The 15,638-nt window shown below is 44.1% G+C and overlaps 1 protein-coding gene across 3 annotated transcripts in view; it reads right to left on the bottom strand.

The window, feature by feature from the left end:
* Positions 1-15,638, bottom strand: part of LOC116361729 (tumor protein p53-inducible protein 11-like) — a 76,495-nt gene that overhangs the window by 30,165 nt on the left and 30,692 nt on the right. For all 3 annotated transcript variants that reach the window (XM_031816047.1, XM_031816049.1, XM_031816048.1), the window contains one exon: positions 13,029-13,182. In XM_031816047.1, coding sequence (XP_031671907.1) covers positions 13,029-13,157 — 129 coding nt within the window. In that variant the 5' untranslated portion in view covers positions 13,158-13,182. The remainder of the gene's footprint in view (positions 1-13,028; positions 13,183-15,638) is intronic.

Here is a 15,638-nt window from a genome sequence, read left to right as displayed (position 1 = left end):
AGACAGTAACAGAGACAGTAACAGAGACAGTAACAGAGACAGAGTAACAGAGACAGTAACAGAGACAGTAACAGAGACAGTAACAGACACAGTAACAGACACAGTAACAGACACAGTAACAGAGACAGTAACAGAGACAGTAACAGACACAGTAACAGAGACAGTAACAGAGACAGTAACAGAGACAGTAACAGAGACAGAGTAACAGAGACAGTAACAGAGACAGTAACAGAGACAGTAACAGAGACAGAGTAACAGAGACAGTAACAGAGACAGTGTAACAGACACAGTAACAGAGACAGAGTAACAGAGACAGTAACAGAGACAGAGTAACAGAGACAGTAACAGAGACAGTGTAACAGAGACAGTAACAGAGACAGTGTAACAGAGACAGTAACAGAGACAGTGTAACAGAGACAGTAACAGAGACAGTAACAGAGACAGAGTAACAGAGACAGTAACAGAGACAGTGTAACAGACACAGTAACAGAGACAGTAACAGAGACAGTGTAACAGAGACAGTAACAGAGACAGTAACAGAGACAGTAACAGAGACAGTAACAGAGACAGAGTAACAGAGACAGTAACACAGACAGTAACACAGACAGTAACAGAGACAGTAACAGAGACAGAGTAACACAAACACAGACAGAGTAACAGGCAGAGTAACACAGGCAGGGTAACAGAGAAACACAGGCAGGGTAACACAGGCAGGGTAACAGAGTAACACAGGCAGAGTAACAGAGTAACACAGGCAGAGTAACAGAGTAACACAGGCAGGGAAACAGAGAAACACAGGCAGGGTAACACATGCAGGGTAACAGAGTAACACAGGCAGAGTAACAGAGTAACACAGGCAGAGTAACAGAGAAACACAGGCAGGGTAACAGAGAAACACAGGCAGGGTAACAGAGAAACACAGGCAGGGTAACAGAGAAACACAGGCAGGGTAACAGAGACAGAGTAACAGACAGAGTAACACAGACAGAGTAACAGAGAAACACAGGCAGAGTAACAGAGTAACACAGGCAGGGTAACAGAGAAACACAGGCAGGATAACAGAGAAACACAGGCAGGGTAACAGAGAAACACAGGCAGGGTAACAGAGAAACACAGGCAGGGTAACAGAGAAACACAGGCAGGGTAACACAGGCAGGGTAACAGAGTAACACAGGCAGAGTAACAGAGAGAGTAACACAGACAGAGTAACAGAGTAACACAGGCAGAGTAACAGAGAAACACAGGCAGGGTAACAGAGAAACACAGGCAGGGTAACACAGGCAGGGTAACAGAGTAACACAGGCAGAGTAACACAGGCAGAGTAACAGAGAAACACAGGCAGGGTAACAGAGAAACACAGGTAGGGTAACAGAGACAGAGTAACAGACAGAGGAACACAGGCAGAGTAACACAGACAGAGTAACAGGCAGAGTAACACAGACAGAGTAACACAGACAGAGTAACAGAGAAACACAGGCAGAGTAACAGAGTAACACAGGCAGGGTAACAGAGAAACACAGGCAGGATAACAGAGAAACACAGGCAGGGTAACAGAGAAACACAGGCAGGGTAACAGAGAAACACAGGCAGGGTAACACAGGCAGGGTAACAGAGTAACACAGGCAGAGTAACAGAGAGAGTAACACAGACAGAGTAACAGAGTAACACAGGCAGAGTAACAGAGAAACACAGGCAGGGTAACAGAGAAACACAGGCAGGGTAACACAGGCAGGGTAACAGAGTAACACAGGCAGAGTAACACAGGCAGAGTAACAGAGAGAGTAACAGAGAAACACAGACAGAGTAACAGAGAGAGTAACAGAGAGAGTAACAGAGAAACACAGAGTAACACAGACAGAGTAACACAGACAAAGAAACAGAGTAACAGAGAAACACAGACAGAGAAACAGAGAAACACAGACAGACAGAGAAACAGGCAGAGTAACAAGAGTAACAGAGAAACAGACACAGACAGAGAAACAGGCAGAGTAACAAAGAAACACAGGCAGAGTAACACAGACAGTAAGAGAGACAGTAACAGAGTATTGGAACCAGGGACTGTAGTGATGCCTCTTGCACTGAGATGAGGTGCAGTGCCCTAGAAAGCTACCCCACTGGGGAGCCCAGGGTTCCCTCCATCCCTGATACAATCTAATATACCTGGTACAGGTCCCCTCCACCCCTGATACGATCTAATAGACCTGGTACAGGTCCCCTCCAACCATGATACAATCTAATATACCTGATACCTCAACAAGGGAGATAGGGTTCCTTTTCAGACGTAGCCCATTCCCTAGATAGTGCACCATGATACAGGTCCCCTCCAACCCTGGTACAGGTCCCCTCCAACCCTGGTACAGGTCCCCTCCAACCCTGGTACAATCTAATATACCTGATACAGGTCCCCTCCAACCATGATACAGGTCCCCTCCAACCCTGGTACAGGTCCCCTCCAACCCTGATACAATCTAATAGACCTGATACAGGTCCCCTCCAACCCTGATACAATCTAATATACCTGATACAGGTCCCCTCCAACCATGGTACAGGTCCCCTCCAACCCTGGTACAATCTAATAGACCTGGTACAGGTCCCCTCCAACCATGATACAATCTAATAGACCTGATACAGGTCCCCTCCACCCCTGATAAAATCTAATAGACCTGGTACAGGTCCCCTCCACCCCTGATACAGGTCCCCTCCACCCCTGATACAGGTCCCCTCCACCCCTGATACAGGTCCCCTCCAACCCTGATACAGGCCCCCTCCAACCCTGGTACAATCTAATAGACCTGATACAGGTCCCCTCCAACCCTGGTACAATCTAATAGACCTGATACAGGTCCCCTCCACCTCTGGTACAATCTAATAGACCTGGTACAGGTCCCCCCCACCCCTGGTACAATCTAATAGACCTGATACAGGTCCCCTCCAACCCTGATACAATCTAATAGACCTGATACAGGTCCCCTCCAACCCTGATACAATCTAATAGACCTGATACAGGTCCCCTCCACCCCTGGTACAATCTAATACACCTGATACAGGTCCCCTCCACCTCTGATACAGGTCCCCTCCATCCCTGATACAATCTAATAGACCTGGTACAGGTCCCCTCCACCCATGATACAATCTAATAGACCTGGTACAGGTACTGGTCTGCTCTACTAATAGACCTGGTACAGGAACTGGTCTGCTCTACTAATAGACCTGGTACAGGAACTGGTCTGCTCTACTAATATACCTGGTACAGGAACTGGTCTGCTCTACTAATAGACCTGGTACAGGTACTGGTCTGCTCTACTAATATACCTGGTACAGGAACTGGTCTGCTCTACTAATATACCTGGTACAGGAACTGGTCTGCTCTACTAATAGACCTGGTACAGGTACTGGTCTGCTCTACTAATATACCTGGTACAGGTACTGGTCTGCTCTACTAATAGACCTGGTACAGGTACTGGTCTGCTCTACTAATAGACCTGGTACAGGTACTGGTCTGCTCTACTAATAGACCTGGTACAGGTACTGGTCTGCTCTACTAATAGACCTGGTACAGGTACTGGTCTGCTCTACTAATAGACCTGGTACAGGTACTGGTCTGCTCTACTAATAGACCTGGTACAGGTACTGGTCTGCTCTACTAATAGACCTGGTACAGGTACTGGTCTGCTCTACTAATACACCTGGTACAGGTACTGGTCTGCTCTACTAATATACCTGGTACAGGTACTGGTCTGCTCTACTAATATACCTGGTACAGGTACTGGTTCTGCTCTACCCTTTAAAAGGGCCCATCTGCAGATGAAACAATAACAGTGTACTGTTTTGGTAAGAAGCTGAGGGACGGGGCTGGAGAAATGTACCTCCTCTCAAATTCGTAGACCGAGCTGTGGATGCAGGGACTAACCTGATCGTTTTAACCATGTTTAGAGTCTATACAGTGTTTGTTTACATTAACTCTGTCTACCAACATTGGAGTAAAACAAGCTTGTATTTTGGGTTGAACTTTGGGCTGATGAGGCACATATAAAAGTGATGTTCTTTTAAGAATCAATGGGTACATGTCATTCACAATGGGTACATGTCATTCACAATGGGTACATGTCATTCACAATGGGTACATGTCATTCACAATGGGTACATGTCATTCACAATGGGTACATGGCATTCACAATGGGTACATGTCATTCACAATGGGTACGTGTCATTCACAATGGGTACATGTCATTCACAATGGGTACATGTCATTCACAATGGGTACATGTCATTCACAATGGGTACATGTCATTCACAATGGGTACATGTCATTCACAATGGGTACATGTCATTCACAATGGGTACATGTCATTCACAATGGGTACATGTCATTCACAATGGGTACATGTCATTCACAATGGGTACATGTCATTCACAATGGGTACATGTCATTCACAATGGGTACATGTCATTCACAATGGGTACGTGTCATTCACAATGGGTACATGTCATTCACAATGGGTACATGTCATTCACAATGGGTACATGTATCATGTCATTCACAATGGGTACATGTCATTCACAATGGGTACATGTCATTCACAATGGGTACATGTCATTCACAATGGGTACATGTCATTCACAATGGGTACATGTCATTCACAATGGGTACATGTCATTCACAATGGGTACATGTCATTCACAATGGGTACATGTCATTCACAATGGGTACATGTCATTCACAATGGGTACATGTCATTCACAATGGGTACATGTCATTCACAATGGGTACATGTCATTCACAATGGGTACATGTCATTCACAATGGGTACATGTCATTCACAATGGGTACATGTCATTCACAATGGGTACATGTCATTCACAATGGGTACATGTCATTCACAATGGGTACATGTCATTCACAATGGGTACATGTCATTCACAATGGGTACATGTCATTCACAATGGGTACATGTCATTCACAATGGGTACATGTCATTCACAATGGGTACATGTCATTCACAATGGGTACATGTCATTCACAATGGGTACATGTCATTCACAATGGGTACATCACAATGGGTACATGTCATTCACAATGGGTAACATGTCATTCACAATGGGTACATGTCATTCACAATGGGTACATGTCATTCACAATGGGTACATGTCATTCACAATGGGTACATGTCATTCACAATGGGTACATGTCATTCACAATGGGTACATGTCATTCACAATGGGTACATGTCATTCACAATGGGTACATGTCATTCACAATGGGTACATGTCATTCACAATGGGTACATGTCATTCACAATGGGTACATGTCATTCACAATGGGTACATGTCATTCACAATGGGTACATGTCATTCACAATGGGTACATGTCATTCACAATGGGTACATGTCATTCACAATGCGGTACATGTCATTCACAATGGGTACATGTCATTCACAATGGGTACATGTCATTCACAATGGGTACATGTCATTCACAATGGGTACATGTCATTCACATGGGTACATGTCATCACAATGGTGTCATTCACAATGGGCACATGTCATTCACAATGGGCACATGTCATTCACAATGGGCACATGTCATTCACAATGGGCACATGTCATTCACAATGGGCACATGTCATTCACAATGGGCACATGTCATTCACAATGGGTACATGTCATTCACAATGGGTACATGTCATTCACAATGGGTACATGTCATTCACAATGGGTACATGTCATTCACAATGGGTACATGTCATTCACAATGGGTACATGGCATTCACAATGGGCACATGTCATTCACAATGGGCACATGTCATTCACAATGGGTACATGTCATTCACAATGGGTACATGTCATTCACAATGGGTACATGTCATTCACAATGGGTACATGTCATTCACAATGGGTACATGTCATTCACAATGGGTACATGTAATTCACAATGGGTACATGTCATTCACAATGGGTACATGTAATTCACAATGGGTACATGTCATTCACAATGGGTACATGTCATTCACAATGGGTACATGTCATTAATGTATAAGTTCACAATGGATGTAGCAACACTATTGAAAGTCAGGTCCAAAACCCCCAGCATGCATCTCTATCTGACTAGGATAAATCACTTCTTTAGTCAATCTTCTCCTCCCGTTTCCTCCATAATGTTTATTTCCAGATTTGGTGCCTGATATAACAGGGATATCAGAGTATTTCTCAAGAGCCACGTGAGGAGATTCAGACACAGTAGACGGAGGGATCCAGGATTGACGTGATATCCTCACAATAGGTTGTGAGGCTGAGAGAGAAAATAGTGAACAGGAAGTGGCACAAACAGTAAAAAAAAATATATAAAACTCAGAGCTGTTTAGCTTTGTGGACATGTTCACACACCCGTTAAGATATTTATTTACAATGAGGTTTGCAGCAGAGTATAATAACAGATTTGTTTTATTTAATGTAAACGTTTATTTAACGAGGCAAGTCAGTTAAAGAACAAATTATTATGTAGAATGACGGCCTACACCCGGCCAAACACTGGACGACGCTGGGACAATTGTGTGCAGACCCTATGGGACTCTCAATCTCGGCCCGGTTGTGATACAGCCTTGGGACTTGGAAGGGTGAGAAAATGAAATAGTGTGTGTTGAAAAGGGCCCCATCTCTCACAAAATAGAAGGAAACACAAGAGGTTTTGGCCTGAAATAAGAGCCAAGAACATCTCCAGCTCTCAGACCGAGAGAAGAACTACAGCATGTCAAAAAACATGTGATTCCTTCTGTCAATGTAACCAATTCCCCAAAGTCAAATACATGTATTGTAGGCCTATCTGGGTGACTAAATATATTCCAGGCCTATCTGGGTGACTAAATATATTGTAGGTCTATCTGGGTGACAATGTATTGTAGACATATCTGGGTGACTGAATATATTCCAGGCCTATCTGGGTGACTGAATACATTATTGTAGGTCTATCTGGGTGACTGAATGTATTGTAGGCCTATGTGGGTGACTGAATACATTATTGTAGGTCTATCTGGGTGACTGAATACATTATTGTAGGTCTATCTGGGTGACTGAATGTATTGTAGGTCTATCTGGGTGACTGAATACATTATTGTAGGTCTATCTGGGTGACTAAATATATTCCAGGCCTATCTGGGTGACTGAATATATTCCAGGCCTATCTGGGTGACTAAATATATTCCAGGCCTATCTGGGTGACTAAATATATTCCAGGCCTATCTGGGTGACTGAATATATTGTAGGCCTATCTGGGTGACTGAATGTATTGTAGGCCTATCTGGGTGACCGAATGTATTGTAGGCCTATCTGGGTGACAGAATGTACTGTAGGCCTATCTGGGTGACTGAATACATTATTGTAGGTCTATCTGGGTGACTGAATGTATTGTAGGTCTATCTGGGTGACTGAATACATTATTGTAGGTCTATCTGGGTGACTAAATATATTCCAGGCCTATCTGGGTGACTGAATATATTCCAGGCCTATCTGGGTGACTAAATATATTCCAGGCCTATCTGGGTGACTGAATATATTGTAGGCCTATCTGGGTGACTGAATATATTCCAGGCCTATCTGGGTGACTAAATATATTCCAGGCCTATCTGGGTGACTGAATATATTGTAGGCCTATCTGGGTGACTAAATATATCATTGTAGGCCTATCTGGGTGACTAAATATATCATTGTAGGCCTATCTGGGTGACTAAATATATTCCAGGCCTATCTGGGTGACTGAATATATTATTGTAGGCCTATCTGGGTGACTGAATATATTGTAGGCCTATCTGGGTGACTAAATATATTATTGTAGGCCTATCTGGGTGACTAAATATATCATTGTAGGCCTATCTGGGTGACTAAATATATCATTGTAGACCTATCTGGGTGACTGAATGTACTGTAGACCTATCTGGGTGACTGAATGTATTGTAGGCCTTTCTGGGTGACTGAATATATTGTAGGCCTATCTGGGGGACTGAATGTACTGTAGACCTGTCTGGGGGACTGAATGTACTGTAGACCTGTCTGGGGGACTGAATGTACTGTAGGCCTATCTGGGGGACTGAATATATTGTAGACCTATCTGGGGGACTGAATATATTGTAGGCCTATCTGGGTGACTGAATGTATTGTAGGCCTATCTGGGTGACTGAATGTATTGTAGAGGCCTATCTGGGTGACTGAATGTATTGTAGAGGCCTATCTGGGTGACTGAATGTATTGTAGGCCTATCTGGGTGACTGAATGTATTGTAGGCCTATCTGGGTGACTGATGGATTCTGACAAGTGAAACAGACTGTCTGGAAAACAACATCACATCTTCAGCCCGTATGATTGAGAGCAGAGAGTTGACTGTGACAGGCAACATGGTTGCCTTGGCTACCTGGGTCTTTAACACTCAGGGTTCTATGTTCCTCTGGAGCGAAGGAGGCACACGTGGTCAAGCGCACGTTAGTTTGCAATTTCATTGTGTAAAAAAACTGCCGCACTTGCATTTTCCAGCCTTTACCTCAGGTTGGGAAATCCATCTGTCTAATATCAGCTTCTGCTGAGGTGGGACAGGTACAAATATGAGATATCTCCTAAAGATATATATATATATATAGACACCAGTCTTAACATCAACAGTGAAGAGACGACTCTGGGATGGCTGGCCTTCTAGGCAGAGTTCCTCTGTCCAGTCTCAACATCAATAGTGAAGAGGCGACTCTGGGATGTTGGCCTTCTAGGCAGAGTTACTCTGTCCAGTCTCAACGTCAACAGTGAAGAGGCGACTCCGGGATGCTGGTCTTCTAGGCAGAGTTCCTCTGTCCAGTCTCAACGTCAACAGTGAAGAGGCGACTCCGGGATGCTGGCCTTCTAGGCAGAGTTCCTCTGTCCAGTGTCTGTGTTATTTTGCCCATCATAATATTTTATTTTACTTGGTCAGTCTGAGATATGGCTTTTTCTTTGCAACTCTGCCTAGAAGGCCAGCATCCCGGAGTCGCCTCTTCACTGTTGACGTTGAGACTGGACAGAGGAACTCTGCCTAGAAGGCCAGCATCCCGGAGTCGCCTCTTCACTGTTGACGTTGAGACTGGACAGAGGAACTCTGCCTAGAAGACCAGCATCCCGGAGTCGCCTCTTCACTGTTGACGTTGAGACTGGACAGAGTAACTCTGCCTAGAAGGCCAACATCCCAGAGTCGCCTCTTCACTATTGATGTTGAGACTGGACAGAGGAACTCTGCCTAGAAGGCCAGCATCCCGGAGTCGCCTCTTCACTATTGATGTTGAGACTGGACAGAGGAACTCTGCCTAGAAGGCCAGCATCCCGGAGTCGCCTCTTCACTATTGATGTTGAGACTGGACAGAGGAACTCTGCCTAGAAGGCCAGCATCCCGGAGTCGCCTCTTCACTATTGATGTTGAGACTGGACAGAGGAACTCTGCCTAGAAGGCCAACATCCCAGAGTCGCCTCTTCACTGTTGATGTTGAGACTGGACAGAGGAACTCTGCCTAGAAGGCCAGCATCCCGGAGTCGCCTCTTCACTGTTGATGTTGAGACTGGACAGAGGAACTCTGCCTAGAAGGCCAGCATCCCGGAGTCGCCTCTTCACTGTTGATGTTGAGACTGGACAGAGGAACTCTGCCTAGAAGGCCAGCATCCCGGAGTCGCCTCTTCACTGTTGACGTTGAGACTGGTGTTTTGCGGGTATTATTTAACGAAGCTGCCAGTTGCGGCCTTTACAAGTGGATTCAGCACCAGTTCGGCCCTGGGAAGCTTTCATCATCACATGGTAGGAAGACATGTTTGTACTGTCAACAACATAATCCATAGGAGAGAGAGACAGGGAGAGGGAGCGAGAAACACAGAGACAGGGAGCGAGAAACACAGAGACAGGGAGAGGGAGCGAGAAACACAGAGACAGGGAGAGGGAGCGAGAAACACAGAGACAGGGAGAGGGAGCGAGAAACACAGAGACAGGGAGAGGGAGCGAGAAACACAGAGAAAGATGGAGAGAGAGAAACAAAGAGAGATGGAGATAAACAGAGAGATAAACAGAGAGAGAGATGGAGAGAGAGAAACAGAGAAAACAGAGAGAGAGAAACACAGAGAGAGATGAGAGAAAGAGAGAAAACAGAGAGAGATGGAGAGAAAGAGAGAAACACAGAGAGATGGAGAGAAAGAGAGAAACACAGAGAGAGATGGAGAGAGAGAGAAACACAGAGAGAGATGGAGAGAAAGAGAAACACAGAGAGAGATGGAGATAAAGAGAGAAACAGAGAGATGGAGAGAAACAGAGAGAGATGGAGAGAAAGAGAGAAACACAGAGAGAGATGGAGAGAAAGAGAGAAACACAGAAAACAGAGAGAAACAGAGAGAGATGGAGAGAAAAAACAGAGAGAGATGGAGAGAAACAGAGAGAGAGAAACACAGAAAACAGAGAGAGAAACAGAGGGAGATGGAGCGAAAGAGAGAAAACAGAGAGAGAGATGGAGAGAAAGAGAGAAAACAGAGAGAGAAACAGAGGGAGAGAGATGGAGAGAGAGCGAGAGAGAGAGAGATGGAGAGAAACAGAGAGAGAGAAACACCGAGAGCGAGAGAGAGAAACAGAGAGAGCGAGAGAGAGTGTATGTACGTGCAGCGATAGAGGTGAGGTGACATGGAGTCAGGTGTTTGATGCCTGATCAAAGGCCATCTCTGTCCACTGAGAGCCATCTGCTGTGTCTGCTGTTGACACTATGAACATGTGTCCATGCTATCAAATTCACTTTCAAAGGCTCTCTACAAGCAAGGTCCCTGGATTGAATTCCATACCAAGTCTACCATGTCTGCTATGACTCTAACATGCAGACCACACCGCTCGCGTCACAAAATAAATGGACACGTTATTCAAATCACTGCACCCACACTGCTCGCGAGCGTCTGCGTGGCTAGGCACTAAAATAGTAATAGGTTCTATTTGTGACGCTCAACGCGCTGCAAGTCCGGCCTCTCCCATCTCCTCATTGGTTTTTAGGAGCATATATCCACGTGGGTGATTGAAAGATGAACTGAGGTCCACACTCCGGGTCGGTTGTAGTAATGCAACGTAAAGTTGGTTGCCAACCGCCATATAAAGTCCAAAGAAGAAAAAGAAGCCTGAAGGAAGGAGGAGAGATGACGAGAAACTCATTCAGTTGACCGTTTTATCTGTGGATTAATTGTTGGAGTAGAGGACCTTGTGCATTTCAGGTACATTAACAACCCAATGTTTATTTCCCAGGGTAAATTAGCTAGCAACAGAAAGCGAAATTGCCACAAATGTTAACAGCTTTTTTTTGACCTGTCCCCAAATTAATAATTGGTTCAGAGTTTATTTTGATATTTCAACCTGTGTGTCCTGATCGCTTCTGGTGTGGATGAACAAAATCAACTCGCGTGCGGATTGGTCAGCATGTAAGGAGGCAGGTAGCCTAGCGGTTAGTGCGTTGCGCCAGTAACTGAAAAGTCGCTGGTTTGAATACCCACGCCGCCAAAATCTGTCGACGTGCCCTTGAGCAAGGCACTTAACCCTTATTTGCGCCACGGGTGCCGTGCTACCATGGCTGACCCTGTGAAACAAAATTTCACTGCACCTATCGGGTTCATGAGACAACAAAACACGTTTTGTTTTTCTATTGACACTCTCAGTAAGTGTTTTTTTTAAAGAAAATAAAATGTATAGCCTTCAGAAAGTATTCAGACCCCTTGACTTATTTCACATTTTGTTGTGTTACCGCCTGAATTCAAAATATAATACTTTCTAAAATATGTTATATTATTATATTTGTTATACTAATCTACACACAGAAGACCCTGTAATAACAAAATCAACACGTTTTTTATACATCTTTTGCACATTTATTTTAGAAGCACCTTTGGCAGCGATTAAAGCTGTGAGCCTTTTAGTCTCCTGGGTTGTGTAACATTTGCCCATCATTCTTTTTTATTTTATTCCTCAAGCCAAATGTCAAATTGGTTGTTGATCATCGCTAGACAACCATTTTCAGATCTTATTGTAGATTTTCAAGTAGATTTAAGTGAAAACTGTAACTTGGTCACTCAGGAAACATTCACTGTCTTCTTGGTAAGCAACTCTTTTTTTTTTATCCTGAAAAACTCCCCAGTCCTTAACAAAAAGCATGCCCATAACATGATGCAGCCACCACTTCGCTTGAAAATATGGAGAGTGGTACTCAGTAATGTGTTATATTGGATTTGCCCCAAACATTACACTTTTTATTCAGAACAAAAAGTTAATTTCTTTGACACATTTTTTTGCAGTATTACTTTAGTGCCAGGATGCATGTTTTGGAATATTTTTATTATGTGCAGGCTTCCTTCTTTTCACTCAATTAGGTTATTATTGTGGAGTAACTACAATGTTGTTGATCCATCCTCAGTTTACTCCTATCACAGCCATTAAACTCTGTAACTGTTTTAAAGTCACCATTGGCTTCATGTTGAAATACCTGAGCAGTTTCCTTCCTCTCCGGCAACTGAGTTAAGAAGGAAGTGTGAATTGGGTGTATTGATACACCATCTAGTGTTATTAATAACTTCACCATGCTCAAAGGGATATTCAATGTTTGTTTTTTTTACGAGCCATTGGAAAACCTCCCTGGTCTTTGTGGTTGAAACAGTGTTTGAAATGCTCGACAGAGAGACCAGATAACTGCATGTGTGGGGTACAGAGATGAGGAAGTCATGTTAAAAACACTATTATCACATAGAGTCCATGCAACTTATTGTGTGACTTGTTAAACACATTTTTACGCCTGAAGTTATTTAGGCATTTCAGCTTTTCATTTTTTTCATTAATTCGTAAATGTTAAACATAATTACACTTTTACATTCTGGGGTATTGTGTGTTGGCCAGTGACCCCCCCCCAAAAAATCTACATTTGATCCATTTTAAATTCAGGCTGTAACACAACAAAATGTAGGGAAAGAAAATGGTGTGTGAATACTTTCTGAAGGCCCTGTAGAATCTGCATACTACTGACCTTCGACCTGTGTATCTCTCCGTCATCGTCCTCTCCTCCGACGCCCAGTATCTTCCTGGTCTTCAGCCGGCTCACCAGATCTGTCTGGCTGTGTTTCTTCATCAGAGGGGGCTGGGGTTTGCTGCTCATGGCTGATAGGGGGGGCGGTTACGACCTATGAAAAAGATGGAGAACATGAGTCGTGTTCATAAGGCCACGCCGTAGCAAAAAATACAGTTTCTTAAGTGTTTCTTATTGGTTAAAGTTCAGATAGTTCACTCCTGAAAACCACAACATACACATGGAATACAAAATCAATGCAATCTAAAGTAGTGCACTGTATAGGGAATAGGGTACTATTTGGGTATTAGACTTATGTCCCTCTGAGGGGTGATGCTACGGTTCTGAGATATGTTATGACGGTTCTGAGACATGTTACGGTCCTGAGGTATGACGTTACGGTCCTGAGATATGACGTTACGGTCCTGAGGTATGACGTTACGGCTCTGAGATGTACTGTTATGTTTCTGTACAGATAGTAGAATGCCTGGGGTGAGGAGGATAAGGACACCAGGCCGACATGAGCTCTTTATCTCCCTGATGTAGAGCAGAGCGGGCCCAGTATAGGCCGAGGCCAGGCATTTCTCTTGAGGGAAATGAGGTACAGTACTAGAGGTCGACCGATTAATCGGGTTGGCCGATTTGTTGTTTGTTTTGTTTTTATTATTATAAAACAAATCTTTATACCTTTATTTAACTGGGCAAGTCAGTTAAGAACACATTCTTATTTTCAATGACGGCCTAGGAACAGTGGGTTAACTGCCTTGTTCAGGTGCAGAACGACAGATTTTTACCTTGTCAGCTCGGGGATTCATTTTTGCAACCTTCCGGTTACTAGTCCAACGCTCTAACCACCTGCCTTACACTGCACTCCACGAGGAGCCTGCATGGCAGGCTGACTACCTGTTACGCGAGGGCAGCAAGAAGCCAAGGTAAGTTGCTAGCTAGCATTAAACTTATCCTATAAAAAACAATCAATCTTAACATAATCACTAGTTAACTACACATGGTTGATGATATTACTAGTTTATCTAGCGTGTCCTGCGTTGCATATAATCGATGCGGTGCCTGATAATTTCTCATCGAATCACAGCCTACTTCGCCAAACGGGTGTTGATTTAGCACTGTCGTTGCACCAAACCTAACCAAAAACATCTATGCCTCTTTATAAAATCAGTGCAAGTTCTGGCCTGGTCGGAAAGATATCAGTTTGTCTCTGTGAATGGTTTGTCCTCTGACAAATCAACTGTACATTTCGGTGTTCCTCAAGGTTCTGTTTTAGGATCACTATTGTTTTCACTATATATTTTATCTCTTGGGGAAGTCATTCGAAAACATAATGTTAAATTTCACTGCTATGCGGATGACACAAAGCTGTACATTTCAATGAAACATGGTGAAGCCCCAAAATTGCCCTCGCTAGAAGCCTGTGTTTCAGACATAAGGAAGTGGATGGCTGCAAACGGTCTACTTTTAAACTCGGACAAAACAGAGATGCTTGTTCTAGGTCCCAAGAAACAAAGAGATCTTCTGTTGAATCTGACAATTAATCTTAATGGTTGTACAGTCGTCTCAAATAAAACTGAAGGACTTCGGCGTTACTCTGGACCCTGATCTCTCTTTTGACGAACATATCAAGACTGTTTCAAGGACAGCTTTCTTCCATCTACGTAACATTGCAAAAATCTGAAACTTTCTGTCTAAAAATGATGGAGAAAAATGTATCCATGCTTTTGTTACTTCTAGGTTAGACTACTGCAATGCTCTACTTTCCGGCTACCTGGATAAAGCATTAAACAAACTTCCGTTAGTGCTAAATACGGCTGCTAGAATCCTGACTAGAACCAAAATATTTGATCATATTACTCCAGTGCTAGCCTCTCTACACTGGCTTCCTGTCAAGGCAAGGGCTGATTTCAAGGTTTTACTGCTAACCTACAAAGCATTACATGGGCTTGCTCCTACCTATCTCTCTGATTTGGTCCTGCCGTACATACCTACACGTACGCTACGGTCACAAGACGCAGGCCTCCTAATTGTCCCTAGAATTTCTAAGCAAACAGCTGGAGGCAGGGCTTTCTCCTTTTGAGCTCAATTTTTATGGAATGGTCTGCCTACCCATGTGACAGACGCAAACTCGGTCTCAACCTTTAATTCTTTACTGAAGACTCATCTCTTCAGTGGGTCATATGATTGAGTGTAGTCTGGCCCATGAGTGTGAAGGTGAACGGAAAGGCTCTGGAGTAACGAACCGCCCTTGCTGTCTCTGCCTGGCCGGTTCCCCTCTTTCCACTGGGATTCTCTGCCTCTAACCCTATTACAGGGGCTGGGTCACTGGCTTACTGGTGCCCTTTCATGCCGTCCCTAGGAGGGGTGCGGCACTTGAGTGGGTTGAGTCACTGATGTGATCTTCCTGTCTGGGTTGGCACCCCCCTTGGGTTGTGCCGTGGTGGAGATCTTTGTGGGCTATACTCGGCCTTGTCTCAGGATGGTAAGTTGGTGGTTGAAGATATCCCTCTAGTGGTGTGGGGGCTGTGCTTTGGCAAAGTGGGTGGGGTTATATCCTTCCTG

This window comes from Oncorhynchus kisutch, unplaced genomic scaffold (assembly GCF_002021735.2).
Source record: "Oncorhynchus kisutch isolate 150728-3 unplaced genomic scaffold, Okis_V2 scaffold735, whole genome shotgun sequence".
Lineage (NCBI taxonomy): Eukaryota > Metazoa > Chordata > Actinopteri > Salmoniformes > Salmonidae > Oncorhynchus > Oncorhynchus kisutch.
Note: the sequence above shows the minus strand (reverse complement) of the source record. Positions and strands in the feature narration are given on the sequence as shown.